The following is a 19,960-nucleotide window of genomic DNA, read 5'->3' as shown; positions in this document are numbered from 1 at the left end:
AGTTCAGCATCAGGTTTAATTCCTTGTAACCAGGAACTGAAATCTGAGACTAACAAAAAAACCCCAGCTTGTTTGATGAATATCCATTTGGGGTTGTGGTCAAAATTTGACATTAATACCAAGAACCTGGGAACCCTACCTGCTGGTTAAAGTCTGCACTTGGTATAGTGGCATATACACTTTTGGCCTCTTAATGTGAGTTGGTCATAGTTTAAATATAGTTTCATAGTTGAAACTAAAGCTGGCTGTGTTTGTGTTTACATATTTATTTATCGTTTCCTTTTACAAGTTTCGTTTTACTTTCATAGTCACAAAGAGTTAGTCACAAAGCAAGTTCAAAGTGGTTTTGTGAACATGAGGAAGAACAGTGGACTTCAGCAGTCTGTCCAGCCACCAGATCACCAGAATGCCTTTGAAATGAGCTAAAAGTACAAATCTACACAATGTATGTCAATCAGGCTGGCCCCAGCTGAAAATGCTCCTGTGGTTGTAAGGGTTAATCGTAAGCATCTAAATTTCACCAACTGAATTTGTTTAATTTATTTATTTTTTTCCAGTTGGCCACTTGGGTGTGCTATGATTAAGGTTTATAATCTGGAGTTAAGAACGCCAGTTTGGTTAACAATGTGTCAGTTTTAAATTTCATTTTAATTCGGCCGATATAGTGTGACCACAATGTGGTCGGCCACAATCAATGTAGACCTCAGATTAAGTCCCAAGATCGGTGTTCCTTCAGAAATGAAGGTTTAAACACACACACTCTTAATCTCACTGAATATAACTAAATATAATAGGTCATTTCGAGGGCCTAACTATTAAAAGTCTGTAGAGAACAGGCAGCTGTTTGATCTGTTTTTAATGGATACATCAAACAAATATCAAAGCAAGCAACACACACATTGTTGTGATAAATGCAATGTCTTGAAAAAAAAAATCCCAAATTAATTAACATAATTTATTTTTTTTAAATTCAGACGTACAGTTTTGCACACATACTGTGTCTATTGCATTTGCAGACATGTTGATACCAAATGTTTTAAACAGTTTTTCTCTTTTTTTTTTTTTTTTTTTTTTTAGTGTGGTATTCTTTCTCTTAACACACCCATCCAAACATGTACTGTAAACACAAGGACAACACTGACCTGACTCTTAAACACAGCGGTCAGCTGGCTTTAGATAAATCCGCCTCTATAAACAGAGATGTGCTTATGCACAGTCTGTAAGCAAGGACCAAGATAGCAGAAGCCTTCTGGTTGTCTCAGCACTGTTTACCAGTCAAGTTTGAGCGGGGTTTGGTTTCATGCAGCTCAACAGTCCATATTCTGGTTTTGCAGTCAATTCAGCAGTTTGTCAGCACATTTTAAGCTTATCTGCATTTGTAAACAGTGGGCCTGATTTCTGCTGACTACTTTGAAAGCACCACAATTTTCCATTGCCTTCACGGTCTACATCAGCAGACGTTAATGGTGGGATTGTTGATGAAAATTGTTGATTTTTTTTTTTTTTTTTCCCCTAAAGCAATAAATGGAAATAAAAACGAGTGAAACCTCAGCTTATACTTGTGTACTCAAATATTCTCATAACTGTTTTTCACCTGGATTCTGATGCTTTTCTTCAAGTATTGTAGCTACACATGGTTTTAACCTTAAACTTCTTCTTGTTAAAGTGCAGGCATCGGCAGAACTGGCACAATTATCGTCATTGACATCCTTATCGACATTATTAACCGCCAAGGTATGAGGCTCAGATATGAAACTTTCTGGATTGTGAATCCTTTACTTTTTAATAAAGATATATATCTTTGTGCTTCAGTTCTGCTAACATTTGGATCTGCGTGTTTTAGGTCTCGACTGCGACATCGATGTCCCAAAGACCATCCAGAGGGTACGGCAGCAGAGATCAGGCATGGTGCAAACAGAGGCTCAGTATAAGTTCATCTACATGGCTGTGCAGCAGTACATAGACACAGTGCAGAAGAGACTGGAGGAGGAGCAGGTAATTGGCTATATTAGTGTTTTTTACTGTATTAAAACATTAGATTTTTGACGGAGCAGTGAAGCCGTATAAAGTCCGTCAGTTACATTTTAAACGCTAGAGCTGAGAGGCAAATCATCAGCATGTCAGCTGGTTAGGCGTGTTTACCACTTGCTCTTTCACTGCTGAATGTGGTTACAGTTTGAGATTGAGTAATTTCAGTAGATGACAGATTAATTTATTTTTTGTCACTTTTCAGAGGAATAAGATGACAGAGAGGGAATATTCCAATATCAAATATCCCCAGATGACCAACTCGAGGTCCAAGCACAACATGACCTCCTCACGCTCTTCTTCTGTGTAAGTCCATCAGGCATACACGTGTTTAAAAAAATGTCATCATAGGACTTAAGCAGGGTTTGACAGTGGGTTCATTTTCACAGTGATTAATTTCTCTTTTAGGCTGACAAACGACGATTCATCAAGCGTATACGAGAACATAAACTTCAAAAGCCCTCAGACATCTTTCAGCAGTAATACCAGGAGGTAAAATCGGCACCGTGGACCTCCTCTTCTGTCTGCCTCTCTGTAAGTGTCAATTTTTATTTCCATGTTTCTCAGAGATCCATCCTTTAAGCTAGGAAAAAAAAGCCCAACATTGTTTGTTTCATTGTTTCCTTTTCCTTCTGCCTTAGTCAGTTTAGAAAACTACCACAAGCATTTCTGGTTTCACGTGCTGGATTCCATTAACAGTAAATGTAGCTTTGGGTGGAAAAAACAAAACTAACTTAAGCCTGACGTGTCAGAAAATGTTTCCCCTAAAATCAAAGCTCAAGGTGTTCTTCCGCTGATGGCGGAAAGTTCTGTTTCTTCTAGTGTTGAATTAATTTTCCGTGTGTAAGCAGAAAGGTACTTTTCCTATATTTTTTCAGTTTTAAATTATAGGTTAGCCAGGAGCAGCTGAGTTGGCTTTAAAGAATACCAGTGCTCCCTTTTTTTTTTCTTTTTTTTTTTTTTTTTAAGAGCAACAAAAGACTGAATTTAATTTCAAATTATAATGAACCTCAGTTCTCACACTGTCATTCTTTTCTGTCATGGTGACTAATATAAGCACCAAGACAAGGAACCCAGCAGTGTTACAGGGAATGAATCATGACTTTGATTCTGGGGTCACAGGCACAAAACGTATTCTGAATACAGCATTGATTACAGTTGAATGTATTTAAAATGCATTAATTGAATGTGGTGTGTTGTTTCTGGAGGACTTCTGTCAGATATTTTTTAAAATGCATAACATAAAAGACTAACTACCATTCTCCTCAGCCTCTCTCCGTCTTTCTTGGCTCAAACTTTGATACAAATATGGAAAAGATTTAATTTTCATGGGTAGTTTCAAATTTTAGCTGTGCATCAGTGTTTACGAGCGTGTGGTTGGAGGCGTATATGATTGTATGTAGAAAGTATTAAGTAAGTAATGGATGCACTTAAACCTGCACCTATTGCTGCTTGATGTGCAGCACTCAACAGAGAATGTTGAAGAGCAGCATGATGGACCAATATATTCCTAAATATCAAAATGTCCTGAGTGAAGTTATAAAAATCTAATTAATAATAAATGAGTAAATAAGATCCCTGCCAGAAAGACTGAGGACATGTTTGTATAACTTCAGTGATGCTTGAGAACAGCGTCATTATATTTATTTTATAATTTCGATCTGATTCGAGCATCAAGTCATGAAATGTAAAATCCAAACCGTACTTGGTCTACATGTCTGTGTTTCTTTGTCTTTCTCAGCTCCTGAAAATCCCTTGGGAGGGTGGGGGGGACTCCACACTCGGTACACTCCACATCGCTGGATCTTGGCGTGGACCGAAAGTGGCGGGCTGATGTGTCTGCTGCCACCGTCCTGCTGGACTTCTGTCTGTCCGGACTTCTGTGGAGTCCACAGCATAGTGCCCTTACTCAGGCCCCCCACTTCCACTTGCCCTTTTTCTTCCCTCCTGTGCTAATGCTTCTCCCTTTCTTAACCAGTACAAGTGCCTTGTCACAGGATGTGTCTGTAATCTAGCCAACCCAAACCCACTGTTACTCTGCAAGTCTACATGAGGGCGAAAAACAGTTTTCTCTTAGGGTGACAGATATTAAATGTGGAGCCCGGCCTGGCCTCAAGTGAACGTAGCTGTGTGGGACTAAGGGAAGAGGTCAAAACTAAGCCGTTTGTCCGCACGCTGCCCCGACTCACTCGGTTATCTCTTTCTCAGTCTTGGCTGCTTGTCGTCTAAATTGGATTCTAAGACCGTTTTTGCTGTGTTCTGTCTGTCCAGCTGTGGTGGTTATTAATGTGGCCGCTGAGTGATGGCAAGGGCAGTTGCATAACCTGCTTCATGACCCCAGTCACAAGACGGGCAAGCAAGTCCCCTCCCTCCTTTGAATCTTTAATGAAGTTGTCTTTTTAAGTTGTGAAAGTGAATCAATTTTATTTAGATATGACTGAATATCAAAGTTTTGTATTTTGAAGGAGTTATATATAATCTCACTAGCTGCAAATGCAATCCACTGTTCTTTGACAATTTTGGAGGTGATTTGTTTTCGCTGTCGGGACAAATCCCATCTGCCCCGACTGTCTATGAACGTGAACATGACCTCCAGTTAAAGAACAGTCATTCATGAAAACTAGGGCTGTTCTGTCCATGAAGTCATTTTTTTTTCTTTTACTGATGTTGGTATAATGGTTATGTTTTGATGTTTATTTAAATATATATTTATAAAGATGCGCTGTGGTGTAAGAAATCATTCTTAGATATTTGAAGTCCATATTTGACAGAAAACTGGGTGGAAAGGATTCCTGAATGGACGGTCGGAGTCGTGCTCAGCCGACCGCCGTCTCGCAGCTTAGTTTGACTGGTCGTCCTTGTTAATCAGCGGGTCTGATGCTGTTCAACATCTGTCAGGGGGTAGATTGTCACAAGGAGACAAGGGAAAGGGGGGCGATTACAGTGAGGCAGATGGCCATCTGGCCCACTGTAATCACCCCGAGATTGAAGAATAGATTTGTCTCCAAAAAGTAATTTAGAAGATGGCCGTAATCCAGGCTTGATGATAGCAGAGAGAGTAAGCTGACGTCACTGATGTGATAAGGAAGACAGCGGTGCCGCTGTGCAAAGGGCTGTGCAGCAGCTTGTTGGCTACTTTTAGCCTCAAGAAGCAGCACCAAAATATCCTGTGCAAATAGAAGCGTAGAAATGTTGGAAGTCTGTCCTAGATGGTTTAAACCGTAGTCACTCAATGTCCTGAAAACCCTTTTTTTTTTTTTTTTTTTAAAAACCCAACAAACTACTGAATGTCTGACCGGTGGAACGTACCCTTGGTAATATGTTCAGTCCACTTTTTTCCTATTCAAGCATCAAAATAAAAGCGTGACTGAGTGGCACTCGTTCACACCGTTCGTCTTTACAGCTGGACTCCTGCAGGTGCAGCTTGTGATTTAATGTTATTTTTGAAATGAACACAATTTATGATGCAGCCAAGCACAATCAAGTTCTTCTTTCTTTAAATGGTTGACTCTTATGTGAATAAAAGCTCTGTTTTACATGAATGTCGGTGAAGGCCCACAGGACGTCTGTGGGTGAAGAAAATGCTGCACCACTTGTTCGTCCCTTGAATTCGAGCACTGATGGCGTGTGAATCCTCCTGTTTTTGTTGTTTTTGTTTTTCTCTTCATGAACTGTGATTTATGTCCAATGAATGAGACTTGTTGGTTTGTTTTCTTCGTCCTGCGCTGGGATAATTTTTTTTCTTTCTTTCTTGTATTTTTCTTTTGCCTCTATTGGTCAGGTTGTGTTTATGATTTGGTGAAACATCAGTACTTGAAAGTGTGAAACTGCTGAACCTCAGGCTGTGTGGATGTTCGTCAGCTTTTTTGGTTTTTTTTGTAGTGCACTAAATTTTTGCCATCAGTGTTTATCTTTTTGTTTTTTGTTTCAGATTGTATAGTTTTTGATTTTTATTTGTTCTTGCTTTTTTTGTACCTTGACTTTTTTGTAAATCTGTAATTTTACCAATGATAAAATTCAGGCTCTGAGTTGTACCAGCGCACACAGAGCTTTGCAGAAGTAATGTGGTATTTTCACTCTGCTCGTCATCTTACACTTACTTGAACATGAGTTCAATGTGTGTGCATTTCGGAGGTTTTTTGTTTGTTTGTTTGTTTTGTTAGTTTTTGTTTTTTCATCCCCCTGTTCCTCTGATTGCAGTAAACCCGAAATGAGTAGTGTCGTTCAGTGGAAGCTTTTCCCTTTTGCTCTTTTTCTTGCACTGGCTCCACCCAGACGCCTTGTTTTTTGCTGTATAGACTACAACGGCTGACACGATGATCTGTCAGAGCAACAAAATGATTTATCATAGTTTAATAAAAATCTATGATGGCACTATATAAAGTTAAATGTTTTCATTTGATTTTATGTTCTTTTAGTTTGTTACTTCAAAGGAGAGAGAATCTTTCATTCTACAGTCATGTCATATTTTAAATATCGGTACGTTTTATAAAAATAATCGGGTCTTTACCAAGGTCTTCATATCATTTAAATACAGTCTCAGGTGTGAGTGTGTGAGACTCATTACAGCTGCTTAATTATTTACAAAAATAAGCCAAAGTGCAGCAGTGTGTGGAAAAACTAAGGACTTGCTGCTTTCAAAGAAGTGAAGAGGGTAATGTAGCAGCTAGGTGCTGCTAATCAAAGGCATTTGATTTACTGATTATCCAGAAATGTGAGCATCTCTGCATAAAGGAAAGAAGCAACTGCTGTTGGGAAGGAATATGTAGCTACTTCCAAAAACTCAAACTTCCAACGTTCCACACTGGGATTATTTATAAGTGGAAAAAACATTTGGGACAGGTGCCAGTCTGTCTTGGAGTGGACGTTTGAGCAAATTCAGACTGAGGTCAAACCATGCAGTTCTAAGAGAAACCACGACCAAAGACATGAGTGCTACGTTTCAGGCCTGAGTTGATGTGTTACATGTTAAAGTTTATGATAGCACAAAACTTTGGAACTATGAAAAAGTTGTTGGGAGAAGGCCTCCTTTCTCCTGTGCACAGTACAGTAGTTTAGGTTTGCAAAGCTGGATCTTAGCAAACCACAAGACTTCAGGAACAGGACATATGAGACCAAAGTGAAGATGTTTAATGCACAGTGCTATGTTTAACAAAAACACAGCCCATGAGCACAAACACCTCACACCAGCTGTCAACCATGGTGGTGGAGAGGTGATAATCTGGGTTTTGCAACCACAGGACTTTGGCTCCTTGCAGTCTTTGAGTCAACTATGAATTTCTCTGTATACCAAAGTATTCAAGTCAAATATGACGCCATCTGTCTGACAGCTAAAGCTTTGCTCAAACTGGGTCATGCAAAAGGAGAATGATCCCACAGACTGTCTGAAAAAGAAAAGAATCATCGTGCTACAATTACCCGTCAGAGTCCAGACCTCATCTTTGGGTGGAACATTTATGCTGTACCTAAACGAATGCCCGCAAATCTCAATGAAGTGAAGCAATGTTGTAAAGAAGAGAGTGGGCTAAAAATCCTCCACAGTGATGTGAGAGTTTGATAAAGTCTTACTGAAAATCATTACTTTAACTTTTATTGCTGCTAAAGGTGGTTCTACAAGCTACTGAATCATGGGCTGTGCTAATGACAAGCTCATACCTTTCTATGCTTAGTCACTCCATTTGTCATTTCATTTGGTAAAAGCTTTACAGCACGATACTGATCACCAACCTGCTCGTACTAAAAGCAAGGCAGGAAAGACTGAAAAAACACCAGTGTTTCATGGTTGAAGTGGCTTAAAGAAAATATGCTTTAGAACTCCAGAGCAAATAAAACAGGCGATGAGTGTGAAATTAGTGCTTTCCTAGCTGAATTTCAACAAGCTAGTTTTCTTTTGCTGCCTGTCACAAGAAAATTGGCCGTTCAAATCTGCTTTATTGGAGGCAGGCATTTATAAAAGGCTTCTTTATAGGCAATGATCAATTTAAATGTAGAGAAGTTTATTTCCAACTAACAAGAACTTATTAAGAAGTATTTATTTTGACTTCCTTTTTCTATTTAGGGGAAACTGCTTCGAGGCCGTGATTCAGCACCTTTCTCTTTCGCCTGGATTTATTGTTTAACCACATTTACCGGCAGCTTCAGCTGGTACTTGAGGAAATTCTCCTTTTATGGCTTCCTCTAAATGAAGCTCGAATCAACATAATGCTCTTATCATCCATATGCCACGTGTGAGCTCTGGAAAGCCCCCACAACCTAACTTTTCCATCATGTCACACAGAATCCAGGAAGAAATAAAGACTGCTTCCTGTCCAGACAAAGGAGGAGCTGGCTTTTATGGTGACGGTTTAATGGTTACATAGGGCATGGTTTGTTTTTTAACTTGATAATGAGATTACGCTTTGTTTTAATTAGCATAAAAGGGTGTGAGTAGCTTTGTGTCTGTTTGAGGCTTTAGAAACTTAATTTGTGATTCAACTTTGTTCAAATGATTTATTTTCCAGAATCATAATCTGAGTTTTTGTTTGTTTTTGTTTTTTATTTAAAGTTTGTAGAAAAGGTCTTAAGAAAACACACTTTACACATAGTTTTTCATTGACATACTGGGAACACTTCTTCGTGCTGCCAGACGGACATTTGCAAAGCAAAGTTCAACTTTCATGTGCCAGCGTCTCTGAGCTTTCCTGGTTGTGTACAAGTAGACACAATAAATTAACCCAGCTGCGCTCCAGTCCATTGAGCCTGCTAGAAAGCAAAAATCATGTCTAATTTCAAAATACAAGTGCAGATTAAAGTGCTGAGATTCTTCATCTTCTCTGTGCTGCTAAACAAACACAGATGAAGCTGGTCTCGCTTCACTGTGTGGTGTTATTTGTAAATCAGTCGTGTCCACAGACTGTAAAAGATGGACATAGCTGCTGGTTCATGGTCTACCATTGAAGCCTTTAGTTTTATTTTTTATTGTTTTAAATATACATAATGAGTGGCTGTGATATGACAAGACCCACCCACTTTAGACAAATGAGGTAATAAATCAGGTGAGAAGTACGTAGTTCTCCCTGCTGGCTAAGGCGCATCCACGTTGGCTTCACTTTACAGACTGAAGCTAGTCCATCCTTTATCTACAGTTTATGGTTGTCTGTGTGAACAAGAAATTTCATCTCATTATAACGTAAAAAAACCCAAAACAAGCTATGTCAAGAATTCTTGTGCCCTATAACACCATAATAACATGTCACTGGTGAAAATGGCTGCAGTCAGTGTTACTTTACGGGCTGTTTGCCTGCTTGCAGTTTTTTAAACCGCCACCGGGAGGCACTGAAGTCAAATGTCTAAAAAAGCTTGCACATAGACGCTTTAAGCTTTGTGGCTCTTTTTCAAATTGAAAATGTGAGGAGCTGTTTCTGTGTAGCAATAATAAAATACACTTTTAAGACAATTTGGAAATAATAATAATAATAATAATAATAATTAAAATGTCACACAACAGTACAAATGTATCATTCACAATATTCTAAGCATTTACAAGTGAAGTCCAGGTAGTTTTAATGTTTATCCCACCAGTTTCTTGAACATTGCACTGGTGATGTTGGGGTTGGGGGTGGTACTGATGGTCGTGTGGGTGCTTTCGCTGAAGCAGCGCATATTCCCGGTGCTGAACACGCACTGCAGAGGCCACAAAACAACCACAATAAGCAGCACAAGGAGCAGAATGAAGAGGATCATCTTCTTGCAGTCAGCCACTCTGTCCACCATAGTGAGATGGCGCTGTGGAAGCTCGGGAGCAGTGTCCATCTTGGAGGACCCAATGTCAATGCAGACGCAGAAGGCCGTAGGACTTTCGGGGTCCACTGAGCTATTATGATTCTGCCTGCTCTTGTAGCACAGCCTCTCCCCCTCCAGCCATACCGGCTCCTCCTGCTGCTGGTGGCTGGGCAGCTCGCAGAGGACCTCGCGGCTGGTGGCTAGGGCTGGGGGTCCTTCCTTTGGCAAAATAGTGGCCTGCCGGCAGATGGGGCAACGGATGTCTAAGGTGGGGTTTTTGTTGTTGTGGTTGGACAGCGCATTGAGGCGGGAAAGGCACTCCAGGCAGAAGGTGTGGGTGCACTGCAGCTGCTTGGGTGTTTTGAAGACATTGTCGTAGGTGTTGTAGCAGATGGAGCACTCGGGCTGGTTTGCCACTGACACCTTCTTTTGCAGCTCTCCAGCGTCTTCCTGGGAGGGTATCGTCACGTGCCAGACCTGCTGGGTATCTTCCATCTTTAGAGGTCTTTGACGTCCTTTGTCAACTCTCCTTTTGGGCTCTCAGGCTGTTGCCTTGGTCTTTCCTGAAGTCCCTGCTGGAGTGAAATGCACAGATTAGTATTCAGAGTTCTTAAAAATGCCGTAGAAATTGCAACAGTTTACAGTCATGCCTAGCCAAGGCAGGATTTATCCAGTCATACTGGATAAATCCTTAGTGTTCTTAGCCTCACTTGGTACACTGATAATATTACAAAGTTTAAAGTTTTTATCCTGTCAAGGAGTATTTCGGGAACGATGCATAACGGGTCAAATATGCTGTGTGATAAGGCAGCATGCACAAAGATATAAATCAGTTAAGTGACCACAAAATGAAAAGAAGCCCTCCAGCCCCTACACAGTGTGGGCAGTGCTGCAGGTACAGCGCCAGTCATGACAACATTTTGATCGTGCCTCAAAAAAGAAAAGCCAAAGACCTTTAGTTCTGCTATAAATCATAGAACTTATTAACGGCTGCTGGATGCGCACTGTGTAGTTTAGTGTTGTAATGTAGAGGGAGTGAATGAGTCAGTCTTCAGTAAGCAATGAAAGCCAAGGATCTCTTTTTTTGTTATTTGTTGAAGGCTGTTTGTTGAACATCCTGGTCAACACCTACGGGGTTATCAGATTTTCACGCTGGGTGAATGACTTCATTGTGGAAATGTAAAGCGTGGGGACTCGTGTTGAGAGTCACCCTGATTGTTTTGGGAATCCATTCCTGTTCTGGGGTCTCTACAAGACTGTTCAGTGTATTATACAGCATCTCTCATCAGCTGCAGTGAATATTAAAAGAATCTACATTATCTAACCAGTTTTGATATAATTGTTTAAAACTGGTGGGAATAAAGCGGCTTCACTGAAGGCTGGAGAGCCTCCACACAGAGAGCCTTCTTTTGGTTTGTACTTCCTCTTAAAAAACGTCCTGTCATCACAGCTCACATGCACCACGCTGAGCTTATCTTGGTTGGCTTTTACGACAGATACTGTCTCCTTCAAGTTTTAACTTCGTCACCTTTTTTTATATCGCGTCTAACTGCCTGCTGAATAGTGACTCATAGAATTTGTTTGGATCCTTTACCTGTCTTTTTTTGTATCTTTGTGTTTTATCTTGTACTTTCTTTTATATTTTATTAAAACATCTGATGAACACCCTCTAAAACAGCCGAATGGATTATTTCTTTACTCTTCTGGAAATATTAACCGATTCATTGATGTGTGAAAAATGGGAGAGTCTCAAAATGAATCCACAATAAAAGTCCCTATTCCATTCAAACTCAAAGCTTTATATATCTTCCTAGGAAAGAACCCTAATGTTGTAGTTTTGGTATTAAAAGTCAGTCATTTTGAGGGTTTCTGTGTGTTTGTGGATTAGGGATGAATGATGTCAGCACAGGTGTTCTCCTCTCTGTGCCCCGAGGGCCGGTCTTGTCCCAGTTCTCCCATCTACACAAAGTCCCTGCTTGTTCTCCACCTAATCATTCCATCTGCCCTTCACATTCCTGCACAGGGAGCTCTCTCCCTCCACATGTCTGCTGAATGCTTCAGTAGGATGAGGACAGATTTCTCAGTATAATTACACCCGTCTTATCAGTTTAAAGGCTCCTTTAACCGCGGATTCTGAATCAATTACACTCTCTTTCAAATTGCGGTTTAGTTGTCGGGCGTGCCCCTTTACTGGACGCCCGTGGCACTGCAGTACGAGGTAGAAGACCTCCAGATAACACTCCCAGTGACTAGTGTCTGATGCAGCACACTGAAAATTCAGTTCATTTCAATATTACCAACGCTGATTAACCACAAAATGACACTTACGCAAAACAAGCATACTTTGAACATTGTAAGGATTTAGCAAATATTTAAACACCTACTTAAAGGTTCATATGTGGCTAATTATTGTATTTCATGTGTTTTAAAGGCACACTGAACCAGGTCAAGGTCTTACGAAAAGAGGAAAAGTCGTTTGATGATCCCATGCAAGCTCCCTGCATCTACAGTAATAAAGTAGCTAAATTTAAACTGATTGGCTGGATGTGACATCTCCTGCTCTGTTTCCATGTCTGTTAATCTGGTAACAAACTTGTTAAACTTTTACAGGTTTCAGTCTGGTGGCTGGTCAGAAGGAATGCACTGAGGACACTTCACAGATTATAGTCTGACTCTCTGACCTCACAAATTTACTTCATTTAGAAAGAAACATCTGCTCACAGGGACATTGTGTTTGTTTGGTTGTTCTTGTTCTTGTTTTGGTAGTTGAATCTGTGGGATTGCTTCTGGAAATTTCCTGTAAAAATTCTACTGTTAATGTGTAAAGATTGTAATACTTCAGAGTTTATCATTAGCCCCTGTGGGCTCTGTTTAAGTATTAGTAGACTGCCCTAGCACACGGCTCGAGCAATACGCAGTAATAGGACAGAGTCGGTTAAACTTTAGAGATATCAACCGCTGTGAGTCCATTTCACTTGTTTTGGTGCAAAAGAAAGTGACAGCAGGTGCACTGCAGAGAGAACAACACAACCTCCCCCCTAACAAAAGGAAAGGTTTTGCACTTGGCGTCCACAGACCATTTCTTTCTCCTTTGCTCTCTTGATTTTTAAAAAATTACAGCTACAAACTGTTACACGCCCTCATTCAGAGGAAAAGCTATAAAAAAACTGATATTGTTCATCAGGTCAAATATTAACTCAAACTCAGTCTTTGCTCAACCCTTAACACTTCAAAACACCACTAAATCTCTTTATTGTCTTTGCGCAGTGCTTTGCTTTGACCTTCCCTTTGCTATCACACATTGGTGACCAGGTGCACATGTTTTTTTTTCTCCTCACCCATCCCACTGACACAATTCTTTTACAACTTATTTGTGTATTACTATCCCATCCCCCTCCCACCCACCCACCTCGCTTCTTTGTGTCAGGCTCAACTGCCATCTCTAGTGTTGCACTACCTGTTCTCCATTTGAAAGGTAAATGTAACTCGACCTGCCGACAGTTTGAACTAGGGGCGGCTCGAGACGGTTTAACTGATCGTGAGATTAGGTCGAGGCAAAAACAGATCTGTTCAGCAGGTAGCATGTGTACGCGCAAAGGACAATGCAGGAAGCAGTAGTGCAGACATCTGATAAACTGAATACACAGATAGCCACTGGTGAAATGTGGCTGCTGCAGCAGGAGATCATGAACATGTGTTGTGACGGTACCACTCTTTGCATCTCAGCAGTTTGGAGATGAGATAACACAGCCTCATTTGTCAAAGACAGCCTGGAGTGTGACTTTGTTCAATTTAAGGGGTAATAAGTAATAATAAATAATCAAATATGGGTGCAAACACTAAAGTGCAGCATTTAAAGCCTTTTAGTTTAACATCAGTGAGCTTCAAACTGTTTAAAAAATTGCCTCAAAACAGCATGAAGAACAAAAGTTCAGTTTACCTGTTAGATGATTAAGATGTGCTCCTGTCTTGATCGCGGTTGGGCCGAGCTCAGCTCACTCCCTCAGAACTTGACAAAGCATTTTTCTCTCAGTCAAATTCAACTGACTTCCAAATTCACACCAGGGAGTTTGGGGTGTTAATTGTGCCTCTGCTCAGGTTGAGGTCCTCCTCCGTGGTGTTTGTTCGAGTGGGTGCGTGTTCAGAGGCTGAGTAATGGCTCGCTGTGTGAGAGTCAGCTCTGAGTTGTCCCTCCTCAGTGTCACCTGTCAGGCTCTGTCAGCTCCCCTTTTTAGCCCTCTATGTAAATGGCCTCAACAGAGTTTTGGCCTTGAGGCGGGGAGGGAGGAGGAGGAAGGGGAGGAGGAAGACGCCTCACAACTTCAAGGAGAGTAGTACACATTACTGGCCTGTCTTTTTATGTTCTTTCATGCCTCTTTCTGCCTGTGCTCACTGTCTCTCCACACATAAAACAAACACTTATAACCTACAGCACACTAATCACACTCAATCTGATATATTATTGATGTGACTGCAACATTCATTTTCTTGTCAACAGCACTCAAGTCTGTGCCCTTAAAACAAAAACCTTTAGGATTGACTTTTTCAGAGAATAAATAAATGCAAACAGACTGAAACTTCCTTTTTTTTTTTTTTTACACAACCAGTGTGCTTAAGATACACAATACATATACAGGTCTCACTTCCATGTAGCCACTGATAAGGCGACAGGTGGTGATAGAGGAATATCTTCCCGCCAGAGCACCGCTGCATATACGAACAGGCTCTCGCTCCACTTGCAGTGCTGCTGGTCAACATTACAAGCCGTTATAATTCAGCCTGATACATTTTCCAAAACTTTCCGAGCTACACTTCATTAAGAAAAGAAAACAAAAATGACATCATGTTTGATCTCAGAGGGCGAGATCGCCATTAAGGAGGTCAGAGCTCAGAGATTAGAAAGACTTCTCTTCAAATCTGTATTTGAAAGACTGTCAGGATATTCAATCAGCACCTCTAACAGGATATAAACACAAAAGTAACAACGGCATCCACCGTGAAGAGGCTACTGCTCATTTATATGACTTGAAGGATGTGTGTTGGGTGTTTTATTTGATTACTCATTACATCTTATGGAAATGACTAATGGCTGTTGGCCATTAGCAATAATATGTCTCTGCAATAACAGCTTCCTAACTGACTCAGTTATTTAGTAACCCAAGCACAAATACTGCTCTATCGTATCAGCAAAGTCATTTCTTGGGCACTAAGCAGAGCGGCCTTTGACGAAGGAGAAGGTGTACAATCAGATGTTTTCTTTGTTGTTTTTGTTTAATTCCCTTTCCTGGAATCCATGTATTGGGCCAAATAATAAACATGCCAAAGATTTAGTGAGAGTGTAATTCTATAGTGAATGATGTTGCACGATAGATGGCAGGGAAATGATACACGTGAGAAGGGAATGTGTTTGTGCAGACGGGCCATAAAATGACACAATGTTGACTGTCTGTCCTCTTGAACTGACAGTTACTCAAACAATGAATATGATAGTCTCAACCTCTATGGCCATGCCTCCAAGGTCAGAATCTCCTGCTGTTTCATTTTAGTAGGAATATGTGCACAGTGTTGGCGGTAAGTGACATGATTATTTTTAATTAACACTGAGGATTCTCAGATGTGCCTCCTACTGGATTTGTAAATGTTCGCATCTACAGCTTGCATGAATTTCGTTTTCCACTTTCCTGTCGAGAAATTTCCATGAATCTCTGTCCTTCATCTAGTTCAGAAAGCAACACATAGGCGTCTTAATGTTTTACCAGACTGCATGGCATCACTCCAGTCCCCAGCGTTTGTCTCCAGTGGCTCCCTGTGCATTTCTTTAAGTTCGATTACTTATAAAGAAACAAACTGTCCCTAATGTTTATGGTAGTTTTGTTTTAATGGAGAGAGACAGACTCTCAACCAAATATCCAGAAAAGTAAAACAAACAAAACAAAAGGTACTTGATCCCCTGTATCCCACTGATTGGCTCTGTGCCCATCTGATCCACGCATAAAAAAACACTTGTCCACAGAAACAATTTCTCCCAGGCCAAAGATCTGTCAAAGGACATAAGCAGCAAGCTTGTAGACCTCCACAAGGCTGGAGTGGGAGTGGACTGTAAAGCTCGTCTCAAGGACCTGCAAATGATTCTGAGAAGGCTGGAAGAAAGTCCTTTGGTCAGCACAAGGTTAAAAAAAAGGGGTTTTCTGGCATCATCTCGACCATCCCCACAGTCAAGCATGGAGGTGGCAACATTTTATTTGGGGGCTGTTTTTCTGCTAAGGTTACAGGACAGCTACACAGCATTGAGGGGTTAACGGACGTTGTCATGTATTGTAAAATCTTGGACAAGAGCCACCTTTCCTCAATCAGAACACTGAAGCTGCCATGTCCAGCATATCAGTGACCCAAAACATTACACAAAGTTAAAGCCCTATAGAAAATCTGTGGAGCTGAAACTTCAGAGTTACCAAGTGCCACCAAAAAAACCTACATGATTTTGAGAGTTTCTGTAGAGATGAGTGGGACAAAATCTCTCCTGGAATTTGTGCAAACCTGATGATCAGGCTCTCCCGAGGGTTTCTTTATTAGTCCCACACATGGGAAATTTGTTTTGTCACAGCAGGAAGTGGACAGTGCAAAAGTTATGAAGCAAAAATTAGAATACAATAAGAATAAATACAGTACACAACTGTACAGAATAGAATAAAATAAAATACTATATACAGTAGAATAAAATAGAATACAAATATACAATAAGATAAAAATAGAATACGAATGCTATATACAACTGAGTAAAAATACAACGATGCCAGAAAAGATTATTGCACTTAGTGTTATGGCACATGTGTGGATGTGTGTGCTTGATCAGTTAAAGTCTTTATTATGGAGTCTGACAGCAGTGGGGAGGAAAGACCTGTGAAATCTCTCCATCCCACACCGTGGGTGCCGCAGTCTCCCACTGAAGGAGCTGCTCAGTGCTGTCACAGTCTGCTGCATGGGGTGGGAGATGTTGTCCAGCAGGGATGACAGCTTAGCCGCCATTCTCCTGTCACTCACCACCTCCACTGGGTCCAGAGGGCATCCTAGAACAAGAACTTCTCCAAGAACCGAGTCATGTTTACCTAATTTGCAGTTCTGATACTTTGACTGCAGTTTCTAGCATTTGGTGGAAGTGTCAGGATGAGTTGAACATTAAGTTGAGCAGGGTTAGTGGAATTTTACAATGAACTCAAGGACGTGAAGAAAGGTGACATTCAGCAGAGAGTCTTCTAGTAACAGGTTGCTCTAAATCTGACATTTAGTTGCAATGAAACAATGATTTTTTCTCTCTCTCTCTCTTCCCCCGTTTTGTTTCTCGTTACCCTCTCTTCCACAGCTCTGCAGGTAGCTCCAGTTCTGGAACTACCTGTTCCTGGTTTGCAGTTACTGGTCACACCAGCCTATCAAGTGCTTCTATTTGTTTTCTGTCTCTTTGCTCTTTTTCCAGCTCCTCACTTTCCCTTCATCCCAAACTGGTCGAAGTAGTTTGTTGCCCTTGCCGAATCTGGTTTTGCTGGTACAATACAATTACAGCCACCACTAATTGTACATGATACTGAAGACACTGTAGGGATGGTGCAGTGGTTGGCGCCATCCTCCTCGTTGGCTGGGGCCTCTTTTTGTGCAATTCATACGTCATCTCCACAGATGTGGACGTGTGTGTCCTGTTAATTAGTGCTGGTCATAGATGTAAATGTGAGAGCGAATGGTTGACTGGTGACTTGGTGCACTGGGTTTCCCCAGATGACCCAGTTCAGTGACTGCTTTGGTAATCGATTACCTCAATGATTGCTAAAGACAGAGCCTCTATCACGTCTCAGCTTGTTCCCTGGATCACCTGACTCCAAGTAGCTTTAAAAAAACAACTGCTAGGAAAAATAGGCTCACATCATTTTTCTAGCATGGACAGTGAGTTACTTGTGTGTTCGATAAAGACATATTAAGTACAACTGCTGTTAATATTTATTAGTTTACATGGTTTGCATTTGTCTGTGATTTTGATGAAGGTCAGACTTCACTTTATGAGTAACCCTCGGATAAATCCTTTTAAGTACGAGCCTCTGTTTGGCAAGGTCTGAAGGACTGTGAGTCATTGTATTCTGTTTGGATCTTGATGACCCATTCATCTGATTTTGCATCTTCTATTCAAGGACAGCCTGAGTCTTTTTTATCTAATTGGAGAGATAGTACATACTCATGTGGAAGAGAGAGTAGACACAGGAAGACTGTGAAAAACTCTCATTGGAAGGATACCTGCTGCAATACCTGCACTCATCTCTTTCACGCTTCGTATATGACACGATTATGGAGTTTGAGAACAAACGTATGTAACAATGATCAGTGAAAACCAAAATCATTAACGCTTTGAGGTCTGGATTTAAGTTAAAATAAAAAATGTATTCAAATTAAAATTTAATTAAATAAAAAATTATGTTACAACTAATTAATGAAGCATTCCTGTTTTTAATTTTTCTTATCGTTACAACAGGGGTAACATGATTATGCGGACAATTTAAATGACAATTTAAAGGTCCGTGTAATTTTGCTAACAGCACACGGCTTCTGGAGACTGAACTTAACAAAATTTGCCAAGAAGTGTTTTTGAAACTTTTGCCTTCTTTTTTCTTCTTGTCTTTACTGTCAACAAGTCGGATGACAGACCTGAGAGAAGGTCACTGCTGAAGTTAAACTTCCCACATCCAATAAAAATGTGAAGGGCAAACAGACCGGTTAAGTTAAAATTTGGGATAAAGGTGTTATATTTCCACTAATATGGATGTGTTAGAGATCTGGGACAAAGCTTTGACAGGTTAGGTTCAAAATTACTTCAAATCAAAGCAGGTAAACAAGAAAACAAATCATTTAAAAGGGTGTGTTTTACAGTTGACTGTAAACTTATTATTTATCTTTATGACTTCAAAACAGTCATAGAGAAGGAGTTTATCCTCTCCAGTTTTCCTTGTTGTCGTCACTGTTATCGAGAAAACGATGGCTCTAAGGAGGATGTTTACGACTTCCTTGGAGACTCAAATGAGCCGTATAAAAACAGATCACGTGCTGATCAGATTTTCCATGGGGGATGGAAACTCTGTGCATAGCTTTCCAAAATAAAGAATAACTTCTGAACTGAGTTCAGTCAATATTTCTGTTTGGTGTGAAATTATAATTTTCCATCATACTCTGACCTTAACTGACAACATGCAGCATTAATGGACGTACTTATGCCGACACAGTATTATGCATTACTGCAGATGGGCCAAATGACTTTTGGAAAATGATATGTTGTACAAAATAAACACCTGCTCAGACACACACACATGCAATGAGAATACAAACTTGCATGCATCTTTACATTTTCCACAAAACTTATTTACAAAAAATTAACCAACAATGATGTCTTTTTTTTTCTGCGCACCACCAGGAACCTCTAGTAAGTATGTGTGTATTCTGGCAACATTAGCGTTCACTTTAAAGTGTCCGTTAATGTTGCCAGAAATCGTGGAAAAGATTGTGACAGCTCGTGTTGTTGCAAGGGATGAATTCAATTGATGGGTGGAAATTCACTTGGATTACTTGGAAGGAAAAAGAAAAGAAATGTACAATTATTTGTCAGTTAGAATCTGATGAGAAGGGTCGTCACAGAGCAGAATCACAGATGGATGTGGGAGAAACTGATTGAATTTCCAAGGTCTAGACATTAGTAGTGTCTATTTGTGAACTTATCGAGATTTTGGAGGCGATGCACTGGGCAACTGAACTAAGGTGGAGATGGGGAGGCGGAGGACGATACTATTTAAAGACAGTGGTAGATCATGATGGCTTTTAAGTCTAAGAGACTAGGGGCTGATGGGCTGATGAGAATGTGGGTAGACAGAGTAGTGACACTAAAAATTTGAAAGAGCTGAATTCAAGTTACAGCAAAACAGAAGAGATGAGAAAACCAGGGCAGCGATAACACCTCATATTACCAACAGCATTGTAGCTAGAACACAAGAATTTAGATGTTTCTTATTAAACTTTGATAAAGTGAGTTTTGCTCATGAAAAGAATAAATAACCAGAGAGACTTTATATAAATGCAACAGAGTACTCTTTGTAGTCATACTTTTGAAAACAATTATGACATTTGATTTTTTCTTTTCTTTTTA

General features: G+C 40.3%; 2 protein-coding genes across 3 annotated transcripts in view; one reads left to right on the top strand and one right to left on the bottom strand.

Annotated features, from left to right (window-relative positions):
* Positions 1–5,280, top strand: part of LOC102308759 (tyrosine-protein phosphatase non-receptor type 11) — a gene marked incomplete in the record, with an annotated part of 47,648 nt that extends 42,368 nt beyond the window's left edge. The window contains 5 exon segments of the mRNA XM_014339844.2: positions 1,667–1,734; positions 1,844–1,995; positions 2,234–2,334; positions 2,437–2,562; positions 3,770–5,280. Of these exon segments, the coding sequence (XP_014195330.1) occupies positions 1,667–1,734; positions 1,844–1,995; positions 2,234–2,334; positions 2,437–2,524 (409 nt within the window).
* A 716-nt stretch (positions 5,281–5,996) lies between these two features.
* On the bottom strand, positions 5,997–14,039 carry LOC102305447 (RING finger protein 223). 2 transcript variants are annotated; one of them, XM_005941643.2, is made up of 2 exons: positions 13,730–14,039; positions 5,997–10,361 (listed from the first exon to the last, which is right to left on the bottom strand). In XM_005941643.2, exon 2 carries the CDS (start codon positions 10,282–10,284, stop codon positions 9,577–9,579), a length of 708 nt encoding a protein of 235 aa, XP_005941705.1. In that variant the 5' UTR covers positions 10,285–10,361; positions 13,730–14,039; the 3' UTR covers positions 5,997–9,576. The 2 variants fall into 2 exon arrangements, with proteins under 2 accessions (XP_005941705.1, XP_005941704.1); XM_005941642.2 differs by having other exon boundaries at positions 5,997–10,364; positions 13,730–14,036.
* Positions 14,040–19,960: the final 5,921 nt, after the last annotated feature.

This window comes from Haplochromis burtoni, unplaced genomic scaffold (genome assembly GCF_018398535.1).
Source record: "Haplochromis burtoni strain Fernald_Lab_line unplaced genomic scaffold, NCSU_Asbu1 Contig_307, whole genome shotgun sequence".
In the NCBI taxonomy this organism is placed as follows: Eukaryota; Metazoa; Chordata; class Actinopteri; order Cichliformes; family Cichlidae; genus Haplochromis; species Haplochromis burtoni.
The sequence above is the reverse complement of the archived record's forward strand: the minus strand, read 5'-3'. Positions and strand labels throughout refer to the sequence as shown.

Excerpts from the sequence above, each read along its gene's own strand:
- LOC102305447 (XM_005941643.2), bottom strand. The coding sequence starts at position 10,284 with ATGGAAGATACCCAGCAGGTCTGGCACGTGACGATACCCTCCCAGGAA.